Source organism: Myotis lucifugus, unplaced genomic scaffold, assembly GCF_000147115.1.
Source record: "Myotis lucifugus unplaced genomic scaffold, Myoluc2.0 scaffold_109, whole genome shotgun sequence".
Taxonomy (NCBI): domain Eukaryota; kingdom Metazoa; phylum Chordata; class Mammalia; order Chiroptera; family Vespertilionidae; genus Myotis; species Myotis lucifugus.
In genome coordinates, this window is record NW_005871157.1 from 2,490,392 (window position 1) to 2,501,585 (window position 11,194).

Here is an 11,194-nt window from a genome sequence, read left to right on the forward strand (position 1 = left end):
CCTAACAAAACAAGCATAACAAGCGCTGCCCCACACCTAGTTTAGGAGGGAGTACTGGTGAGTAGAAGCTTATTCTACACCTTTCAAGGGAGTGGCACAGAAGCCAACACCGTTGGCAATGAGTCAACAGGGCCCTCCTCATGCTGCAACACCGGGCAGTGCTAGGTATAGTACAGCTGTACCCAGGTCCAGGCCCACCCCGAGCCTTCTACAGGGAAGAATCAGGTGAAAATAACAAGACAGGAAGCCCTCGGTAAAGAAGAGTTTATTTAAAAAAAGCTCTAGTGTTCTGCCCCCACCCTTGGCTCCTGGATTTAGGGTCAAGAGTTACCTGCACAGGACTGAAGGCAGAGAGGTACAGGGTTTAGGGCTGGGTTTCTGTTGGGAGCGCCCCACCTCATCTATTGTGCATTTTTAAGGAGATGGCAGTCCAGCTCCTAGTGGTAAGAAAACGTAGACTCCCAAGATTCATGTTTTAACTTTACTCACAAGTTAACGTCATTTGCCTCTGTCATGATTTCCCAAACCAGACTTAGAGATGCTGGGATAGCAGCAAGTGGGGCTCAAGCCCACACACATAATTTCATTTAGTATCCAAGTAATAAATGCCAACTCTTCTGCTCCAGGGCTGGAGTCTCTAGGCTTTTCCACCGTAATCCTGAACCCTCAGGTGAGGGTTCCCTCCGCCTTCTTCAAGGACTCAGGGTGGCGAGCAGCCAGGCAGCCACATACTTACTTCACATGTAAGCAGGAAGCCTAATTTCAGATTCAGCTACTCCTGCACCAGCAGGTGTCAGTCAGCATTGGGCACTTTGGGGTGGCACTGGGCTCTGGGGTCTCCTCCTGAGGCAGTCAGGTGGGGTGCCAGGGTTCTGGTGAGACTTCAAGGCAGGGCCACTTCTCAGTCCTAGCTCTGGGCCAGCACAGTCCCCCGGTTTGGCTGTACCAGCTCACAAGCTCTTAGCTGGGGTTCTGGCACCTGGGGCTCAGCCAGAAACAGATTGAACAGTGTTGCTAATTCTTCAGCAAAGTCCTGCAATAAGCAAAACATGACAGAAAAGGCAGACACGTAATTCTGGATGGTTCATCATTTCTACTAAAAATCACAAATATCAAGCCCTAGCTATCATATTTCCTAACTGCCTTCTACACTGAAATGGCCTTGAAACCTTGCCCCATTAAGTACTCTCGGAGAGTAAACTCTGATGGGAGGCTCAGAACCATCTAGTGAGTACTTATCACCACCCGAGTACTTACTATGCACATTATTTCATCTTGACAAACCCTAGGAGGTATGAATTATTTCCATTTTATGGTTAAACTAAGATGAATTCTTTGCCCTAAATCACAACATTAAGTACTAGATGAGATTAAAATTCAGCTTACTGATTTAAAAACCCACACTCACTATGCCATGCTCCTTTCCAACTATACCTGCCTTCCATCTTCCCTTCCTCCACTGACACGGTCCTTCATTCAGTAGCTGCTCAAATGTGAAGAAGGCCCACCAGAACAGCCACTCCACTTTAGGGTGGTCCTGAAGACACTTGACAAAATCCACTGAGCTTTGGAAAGATGCTAAGAATGCCAGGCACCATCACTTGCCCCCTTTCAGGATAAAAGGGACATATGATACCTGTTCTTTTTCTAGGTCAGGAAAGATGAGGGCACCTTACCTCTGGCCACTGGGCCTCATGGAGGCTGTCCAGGCAGGCCTCTATCTCTTTCCGTCCCATCAGACCTTTCTCTACCAGCTCCCGGAGTAAGAACAGCAGCAGGTCCCACTGCAACACACATGCAGCAGGTCAGGGTGCTAGAAGGACTACCCAGTGACCCTGACTGATACAAAGGACAGAGCTGCTGAGGAGGGAGAAGACTTGAGGTTAACCTCTATGGGAGTCCATTTTGACATGGAACAGAAATGAGCAAGCTGCCAGAAAAGGAGGAACAAAAGAAACAAGCTCTTAACATTCAGGGTGAGGGTAGTAGGTATGAAAACATGACCCAGAGGGCTAGGAAGCCTGTCTGCCCCCATCCACCCACCTCTCTGACTCACCTCCCTTGGCCGAGTGTCTGCCAAAAGCCCCACGTTTCTTGGGCTCAGCAGGAGCTGCAGCGGAACAGGCACCTGAAAGTCATCCTTCCACAGGGAAAGCAGCATGTGGAGGAGCCTTCGAGCCTGCCCTCTCTCCAGCCGGTGTTGTGTCGGGGGCCCTAGGACAGGAATTTGGTCTGCAACTATGGGAAGAGAGGAAAGCCAAGCTTTAAGAAACGGAACAGGGTTACCTGGCCTGCCCCCTGGAGAAAGAGAAGAAAGTTTCCGAGTTCTAATCATGTTTGCACCCAACCCTGAGATGGGGGGATCTGGCAAGAGTGAGATGACAAGACATACCAAGGAGGGATGCTAACTCCACAGAGCACTTTGCCAGATGCTGCTCGGCAGGTGGGCACAGGAACTGGGGGGAAAAAGCAAGGAGACCCTGGATGTTAGCACCATCCTTAGAGTAGCAGCCCTGAGCCAATGTGGCTCTGGTTATTAGCCACATGCAAGGACACACAAGAAGAGCATGCTGCCATGTCTTAACCTGGCGGCACCGCAGTGTCTGACCCAGCTGGCCTAGGAGCTGCTCCAGATGCTCTGGGGACACTCCTTCCTCAGGGTCTCGAGGCCCCACGGCCACAGAGAGCACATCCTAGAGAGAGCAGGGGCAGGAAGAGAGTGAGGCCAAGGAGAATATGGCTTGGGGTGGGGCTCAACCAGTGGAGAGAGGCAGAGGAAAAGGAAGCAGGGCCCCTGGGGTGAAGTGATTGGGCCAAGGTGCCCTTAGACTGGAGGCTGGAGCAGGACAGCACAGCTGGGAGAAGCAACCAAGTGGACAACAGAGGGAACAAATGGAGCAGGTAAGCTGAGGAACATGCTGCCAGAGTTCAAGAGACAAAGCCATACCTAGCCAATTCCCAGAGAGCATCTCATTCTGAAAGAATTTAGGGGAACCAGCCTACGGCACACACATAATATTTTCTGTCCTTTATGCTAGTCTCTTCATCTCAGGAGAGTTGAGGTTTCAGTATAGAAATCTTCTGTATATTGAAAAATAGTAGCTAATTGCTGTGTAGCCTCTTCTCTGTTTTAGTCCCTAGTCCACATCTTTACTCCTACACTACTCTCCTAGACCAGGACAAACCAGTAAATAGTTGAGGCTTCGCAGGCCATGAGGTCTCTGCCCAACTACTCAGCTCTGCGCGGTAGCACACAAATAGCCCAGTAAATGAACAATGTGGCTGTGTTCCAATAACACTTTACTTAAAAAACAAGCACAGGCTGGATTTGGCAAGGGCTGTTTGCTGACCTTGGCTCTAAATAGTCTTTGTTTTTTAAACAATTGTTTCAGTTACTGTTAACTTTTTTTTTAAATGTATTTTTATTGATTTCAGAGAGGGAGAGGAAAGGAGAGATAGAAACATCAATGATGATAGGGAATCATTGGTTGGCTGCCTCCTGCATGCCCCCTCCTGGGGACTGAGCCTGCAACCCAGGCATGTGCCCTTGACCAAAATCGAACCAGGGATCCTTCAGTCCGCAGGCCGACACTCTATCCACTGAGCCAAATCGGCTAGGGCTAGTCTTCGATTTTTTAAAATCAAGTTAAAAGCACTGTTAGATTATTCTTACTGCCTATAACAAAACAAGCATTGCCCTAACTGGTTTGGGTCAGTGGATAGAGTGTCGGCCTGTTGACTGAAGGGTCCCAAGTTCAATTCTGGTCAAGGGCATGTACCTTGGTTGCGGGCACATCCCCAGTAGGGAGTGTGCAGGAGGCAGCTGATCAATGTTTCTCTCTCATTGATGTTTCTAACTCTCTATACCTCTCCTTCCTCTCTGAAAAAAATCAATAAAAATATATTAAAACAAAACAAAACAACAAGCATTAACCTCCCACATAGAACATTTCTGAAATCACATCCCAATACCAGGTGACTGCCCCTTAAAAATTCCTATTTCACTGGACAGCCACTTACCACCTACCCCCTTTACCATCTGTGGAATATGTATCTAGTGAAAAATTTTCATATCTACCCTTTCTCCCTTTCAGGTGATTCAAATACCAAAAGTCAAAGAGCAATTAATAAAGACATTCATTTCAACCCTGTCCTACCTTATCCCATTCAGTATCAAACAAAACGGGAAGTAGCTGGAGAACACAGAAAGCTGCAACAAATACTAGAGCTGATGTGAGAGAGGAGGGAGGCCAGGAAAAGAGCAGGGAGTGGGGGAGAGGAGCTGAAGGGTGTAGGGAACTGTGTACTTTGATCTCGGAGATGAGGTGGGAGGGGAGGGGAGCATGGTGCTCACAGGCACGGGAGCAGCCCCTCCGATCCCCCCGGACAGCCGGTTCCGGACCCTGGGCTCGAAGCATGCGACTCACTGCCGCTTTCACCTCTCTCCTGATCAGTGCTGCAGGTCAAAGGGAGAACAGAAAAGGTGTCACCAGAGCAGCCCTGCATGCCTACCCATGCCCTTCACTGTTCCCAGCAGGCTCTGAGTCCCGTTTCCCCCAGATGGCTTCCAACTTGCTGCCAGTCCACTTCTGAAAAACTTGGGTCAGCCACTCCCCTTGCCTGGGCCTTACCTGTGATGTTGGCTGACAACCAAGTACAGGCTTTCTCTGTCGCAAGCCCCACAGCAATGTTCTCTGCGCTGCTCAGAACCTGTGACAAGAAGGACTGCAGAGTCGGGCTAGGGGAGGGTTGGGGATGATGACGAAAGCCCAAGTCCGTAACTGACCCACCTACTGCCAGCAGCCTCGCATTCATGGTCACGAGCACACACCTGTCCCACACCAACCACCCAGCCCGCTAGCTCCAGGCCTCCTTCCTACGTACGGCTGCCGGAGTCTCCTCAGGGAGCAGTGCCTGCACGGCACCAGGGCTCTTCTTTTGGCAGAACCTAAAAGGAGACAGGAGGGTCAGCCTGACCCACAGAAGAACGTGTCCTGAGTGCACCAATCATGTAAGCAGGGAGGGCTTTGCCTCAGGGAGAAGCACTGTCAGGCCTCGGGTCCCACCCAGATGCTGGGAGGAAGGGGAACCCCAACCACCTGCTCTTCAATTTGGACTTTGGGTCCCAAAAATTCTAAAGCCAAAGATAGCTTACAGAGGAGGGCAAAAAAAGATTGAAAAAAGTGAGGTAGAAGAGGACATAGAATAAAGGATATGAGTGTGAAAGGGGGAAAAAAGGCCAGAAAAATATAAGCTAGCAGGAGAGTCCAAACAGACTGGCATCTCTTACTCCCGCCCCTGGGTCAATGCCTGGGCCCCATGGGGGCACAGCTGGGAACACAAGATCTCCAACAGCTGGCCTGGATCTCCCCCTTCCTGTCTCTGCGTCACCAGCTGCTCCTGAAGAAGCGACTCGGCCTGGCGCACCAGATCTGCCACCAGCGTGGCCCTGTAGCAGGGACAGCAATGTTTGGAGGTAGTTGGAAGGGTTGAATCAGAAAGGGGCTGCAAATTCAAGGAAATCTGGTCAGAACTAACTATAAAGACAGCAATTTCAGCCTCCCCGTATCCACCCTTCGCCCTTCTTCTCGAATCCCCCGCAACTGACTTTCCTCAGTTTGGTAACAAGGTATTACGGAGTTAAAAGGGAAAAAATGGTAAGAGAATGAGACTGGGACCAACACCTCCATTCCCAAACCCCTCAACCCACACTCACTTGATATGTTTGACACAGTTAGAGCCAATTCTCTCTGCCACAAACTCCACAGTCCTGCGCAGAGAGGGCGGCTGGTTGTGGAAAAAGGCTTGGGCCAACTGTGCCTATGGGGAGAAGGAACGGTGCCGTGAAGGATTCCCTTTTCCCCACTGGGTGGCCCCTGCCTCCACCTTGCCTCTCACCTGCAGCCCCTGGGTGGTCCGGAGGGGCAGGGCTCCCAGGCTGGTGGTGGTGGTGGGGGTGATTTTCCTTACAAAGCCCCCACTCCGCCCACTGCTGCCTGATACCCATGAAGCGAGCAGTTTGCGGAGCTCTCCTGCATCAGGGAAAACCAGGTACTTAGTTCCAAAACCCTCTCCCCCAGACATACACTCACAAAAAGCATGTTGAACTTTAAGAATTTGTCGGGTAAAGAGGCTGAGGCACCTGGGGAGTGCCCAAGAACAAACAACAACACATTAGGCTTTTGGGTACTCATGAAGGGACAGGCCAAGGATTAAGGACTACTGGGGGTGAGGGACAAGCATCCTCACCAATATAAGGACAGCAAGTGTAGAGCAGGTGCTGGTCCACCACAGGCACGCCATCCTGGGGAGAGAACAGGCCAGAACTGGGAAGGCAGGCAGGCTTCTTTTCCTTCCCAGTGTGCCAGAAATGGGACAGTCAGGTACAAAAACTACATGAGAGTTCAGTCTCTATCCTGGATGGTCTCCTTTATTCCTGTGGACCCTATGGCTCTGGCTGGACCCCAACACTTACCAAACCATGTTCTGAAGTTTTTGTATCCACCTCAAAGACATCCACCTGACCCTCTTCCACAAAGAACAGGTCTTCAGGGACTGTGGGAATCTGATGAGATTAAAGCAGTACAAGCTCAAGTCAGTACTTCAGAGCTTCATCATACCTCCTACCGCATGATTTCTGGGTTTAGGCAACCTTCTTCTGAAACTATAGTAATTCCCATACCTCCTCTGAACCTTCATCTTCTGGCCCCAACCTTGATCAGACTCAGACATTCTCCCCATCTCGAGCCACAGTCGTCTCCCCTCCTTTCCCAATCTGCACTCTCACTCCACCAACCTGGAAAAGCCAGCCCAGGACAGCAAGCAGCAACAGCTTGTTCAGGAAGCACATCTCCCCTTCACCGTCCTTAGACAAAACCAAGCTCCTAAAAGGTAAATGAGGGCACCAAGGGCATTTGTGCTGAGAAAGAAATGGTATGAAGTAAAAGAAAGCTATGCTGGGAAGGGAATTCTCAAAAGCAGACCCAAAAGGGACTGCTGTCATGCAGGCGACCAGGATCTCTTCAGTGCCCCTCAGATCTGTGCTCCCTCTCAGCTGGCCCAATGTGGGAACAGAAAAGGGCAAGTAACTACCCAGTGTCTTTCCTTGAGGACCAAACCCAGCCTCCCCTCTGAGGTTCTGTGATGGCTATGGTACCAGACAGGAAGCATAGGCTGCGTATTCTCATAAACAGCAACCTCAGCAACATTCTCCCTGCACCATTTTTAGCCTTGCCCCTTCTCTACTCACCGGTGTAGGTGTAGCAGGAGAGTGAAGATGCTGCGGTAATAGTCCAGCATGGGAACAATGTGGTCAGCCAGAGAGAGGAACTCCACCAGCCAGGGCACTGTGAGCACCGCTCGGTGGGCCCGCAGCCCCTGCTGAAGCAGAGCTCGTACATCCAGTACTGGGGGCACCTGGCAGGGCCAGAACTTGGTCAGCAGACTCAGGGGACTGGGACGTGTCCTCTAACTCCAGTGCCCTGTGGCTCTTTCCAGCTCCCTCCTTACCAGAGCCCCTATTCACCTGGCTTCTCAGGGCCAGAATGGAGTCCTGGAGCTCACGGGTTGGGGGTGGTTCAGGCCCCCGGTATGGCAGGAAAGCCACAAAGCCCAGGAATTTAGCCAGAAGCCTCAGGCTGAGCAGCACCACAGCAAACTGCCTCCGTTCACCCTGCAGGAGATCAGGGAAATAAAAGGTCCTAAGCATAAGACTTCTAGAAAAATCCAAATCTGTTACAAGTTCTTGAAAACACCCGTTCCCTCTTAGGTCAGAACCCCTTCCACGCCCTTGTTCTGCTTTCTAACCTGCCAGTCCACATCTGACTCTCCATCTTCATCACTAGGCTCAGGATGAGGCAGGACGAGGCTGTTGAGCTCCCGAATCTTCAAACTCAGACTATCCATGAGATGCTGATTAAACTGGAAGCTAGGAAGGGGAGCAAGAAAGAAAAAAGACACTGAACAGTTGTAGGAAGAACCAGAATAGAGAAGAGGTGCTCCAGACAGAAAGGCTCAGAGATGGAAGGCCAAGGAACAATGAGGTTTCTCACGTGGGTAAAAGAACAAGATCTTAAGATGGCAGGGTAGGTAAACACTGTGCTTGCCTCCTCCCATGACCACATAAAAATTACAACTAAAAAATAGAATAATCATCACTGAGAACCACCTGAAGACTAGCTGAAGTCCTACAACGAAGGATATAAAGAAGCCACTTTGAGACTGGAAGGAGGGTGGAGACACGGAACCGACTGGTCCCACACCCACAAGTGGTGATTAAGAATCAGGAGGGTTATCTCAGTTGTGAGGTCCACCTTGATGAGCGAGGAGTCCCAGCCCCACACCAGGCTCCCCAGCCCAGGCTACCAGTGCTGACAAGAGTCTCTATAACATCCGGCTGTGAAACTCAGCGGACTTCATCCCAGGGAGACATAGGCTGCTGAAGTCCTAGGCATTCCTCCTTAGGAGCCAGTGCACAGACTCACTTGCTCACAAATTCACTCCCTCTGGCTCCAGCACAAGGGCAGCAGCTTGAAAAGCTCCAGGGACACATGGGGAGGAATTGAATTGACTAGCTTCAGGGCAAGGGCTGGAAGGGGAGAGGTCAGGCAGCTCTTTCCAGGGATGGAGAGGCTGACAGGCACTACTATTCCTTTCTTGGGCTCTACCCCCACCCACCCGGAAATCTGTGCTCTCCATTATCTGGGATAACACAGTTCACTGGCCCTGAAGATCCTGAGACCCCAATCCACCCCTCCCCGTGTGCATGGCTCAAGCCACTTCCGGTAGATTTTCCACACAAGTGACCTGCCTTGGCTTGCACTCTAAACTTTCCTAAACTCTCTCAAAGGTCCATAAAACCCGAACATGCAGAGGCTGGCCGTGGTGTGCCCTATACCTCTTGCCAAGCAGTCCCAAGCCCGGCATGACTGGAAGCCAGTCTAAGATGGGACATAGCTCCTACAAAGTGGCCAACGCCAAGAACAAGTGGTGGGAGGCCTAAGCTCAACTGTGCTGTCTGCCAAAGGGCGCTAGTAGCAGCCGGCCTCAGTTCACAGCATACCCTCTCCCAAGCACTGCTAAACCCAGCACAAGTGGCAACCAAACATAGGTCACTTTGTAGCTCCAACCAGGTAGCTCCAAGCCAAGCACAAATGGCAACTGATCATGGCTGCACTGGAGCCCCTCCTAAGAGGCTCCAGAACCAACACACCAGATGGCTGACTTCAGATCACAACAGAGCACTAGCCAACTAGCTTGACAAACAACATACCTAAAGGGGGGACTTGACTGGAACCAGCGCGCTGCTGAAGTGACACTTGCTCTGCGGGGTCAGCCCCACATAAAAGCTATTCACTGTAGTCATGGCCAGCCCTCACAGCCAGTCAGACTGAGGGCCAATCCCACCCCACTGATGGGCCAACAACAATTAAGGCTTAATTACAACAGGAGGACACACACAACCCACACAAAGGACACCCCTGGAGCACTAGCTCAGGTGAATGAGGAGACTGTGCTACCGGATCTCACAGGACACCTACTACATAAGGCCATTATGCCAAAACAAGGAGACATTGAAAATCTACCTAATATATAGAAAAAAACAGAGGGAGGCAGCCAAAATGAGACAAAGAAACATGTCCCAATGAAACAACAGGAAAAACTATAGATAAAGAACTAAATAAAATGAAGATAAGCAATCTACCAGATACAAAGTTCAAAACACTGGTTATGAGAATGCTCAATAGGGCCCTGGCCAGTGTGGCTCAGTAGGTTGGGAATTGTCTTGCACACTGAGAGGCTGCTGGATTGATTCCTGGTCAGGGCACATGTAGGATTTGTGGGCTCAATTCCTGGTATGGGGCGTGCAGGAGGTAGTCAATCAATGTTGCACTCTCACATCAATGTTTCTCCCCACCCCTCAAAATCAATAAAAATATTTTTAAAAAAAGAATGCTCAATAGGGCAAGAAGGCCATGTAAGAGGAAGCCAAGTAGAGATTGGCTGTTTTAAAACCAAGAGGAAAAAAAAAATATTCAAAGAACATCGGGGAAGAATAGATGAACTCAGTGAGAACCTCCACAAAGAGACAGAAACTATAAAAAAGAGCCAGTCAAAAATGAAGACTACAATAACAGAAATAAACAATACATTATAGGGAATCAACAGTCGATTAAATGAAGCAAAGGACTGAATCAGTGATCTGGAAGACACGGTAGGGGAAACACCCACTAGAACACCAAAAAGATGTAGTCCCATTTGTTCAGTTTCTCTTTAGTTTCAACTGCCCTAGGAGCTGTATCAGTGAAGAAATTGTTTTGGCATATGTCTGAGATTTTGTTGCCTTTGTATTCTTCTAGAATTTTTATGGTTTCCTGTCGTACATTTAAGTCCTTTATCCATTTTGAGTTTATTCTTGTGTATGGTGTAAGTTGGTGGTCTAGTTTCATTTTCTTGCATATATCTGTCCAATTTTCCCAACACCATTTATTGAAGAGACTATCTTGGCTCCATTGTATGTTCATGCCTCCTTTCTCAAAAATTAATTGAGCATATTGGTTCGGGCTAATTTCTGGACTCTCTATTCTATTCCACTGATCTATATGTCTGTTCTTGTGCCAGTACCAGGCAGTTTTGAGAACAGTGGCTTTGTAATACAGCTTGATATCTGGCATTGAGATCCCACCTACTTTGTTCTTTCTCAGGATCGCTGCAGCTATTCGGGGTCTTTTTTTATTCCAGATGAATTTTTGGAGAGTTCGTTCTAGATCCTTGAAGAAGGCCATTGGTATTTTAATGGGAAGTGCGTTGAATTTATAGATTGCTTTGGGTAGTATGGACATTTTAATGATGTTGATTCTACCAATCCAAGAACATGGTATGTTCTTCCATCTGTTTATGTCTTCCTCTATCTCTTTTTTCAACGTCCTGTAGTTTTCTGAGTAGAGGTCTTTAACCTCTTTAGTTAAGTTTATTCCTAGGTATCTTAATTTTTTTGGTGCGATGGTAAATGGGATTGTTTTTCTAATCTCTCTTTCTGAAAGTTCACTATTGGTGTATAGAAATGCCTCAGATTTCTTGGGGTTAATTTTGTATCCTGCTACATTGCCAAATTCATGTATTAAGTCTAGTAGCTTTTTGATGGAGTCTCTAGGGTTTTGTATGTATAATATCATGTCATCTGCAAATAAGGACA

The 11,194-nt window shown here is 49.0% G+C and overlaps 1 protein-coding gene across 1 annotated transcript in view; it reads right to left on the reverse strand.

Moving 5' to 3' along the window:
- Positions 1 to 247: 247 nt before the first annotated feature.
- CDAN1 (codanin 1) overlaps positions 248 to 11,194 on the reverse strand; it is a 30,966-nt gene continuing 20,019 nt past the window's right edge. Inside the window, exons 11-27 of the mRNA XM_006093145.2 lie at positions 7,807 to 7,927; positions 7,526 to 7,672; positions 7,250 to 7,416; positions 6,797 to 6,884; positions 6,476 to 6,565; positions 6,250 to 6,304; positions 5,899 to 6,032; positions 5,717 to 5,820; positions 5,291 to 5,449; positions 4,885 to 4,948; positions 4,632 to 4,710; positions 4,308 to 4,456; positions 2,586 to 2,693; positions 2,393 to 2,456; positions 2,057 to 2,238; positions 1,677 to 1,784; positions 248 to 1,033 (exon numbers count right to left, since the gene is read on the reverse strand). Of these exons, the coding sequence (XP_006093207.1) occupies positions 908 to 1,033; positions 1,677 to 1,784; positions 2,057 to 2,238; positions 2,393 to 2,456; positions 2,586 to 2,693; positions 4,308 to 4,456; positions 4,632 to 4,710; positions 4,885 to 4,948; positions 5,291 to 5,449; positions 5,717 to 5,820; positions 5,899 to 6,032; positions 6,250 to 6,304; positions 6,476 to 6,565; positions 6,797 to 6,884; positions 7,250 to 7,416; positions 7,526 to 7,672; positions 7,807 to 7,927 (1,945 nt within the window). The 3' untranslated portion in view covers positions 248 to 907. The remainder of the gene's footprint in view (positions 1,034 to 1,676; positions 1,785 to 2,056; positions 2,239 to 2,392; positions 2,457 to 2,585; positions 2,694 to 4,307; positions 4,457 to 4,631; positions 4,711 to 4,884; positions 4,949 to 5,290; positions 5,450 to 5,716; positions 5,821 to 5,898; positions 6,033 to 6,249; positions 6,305 to 6,475; positions 6,566 to 6,796; positions 6,885 to 7,249; positions 7,417 to 7,525; positions 7,673 to 7,806; positions 7,928 to 11,194) is intronic.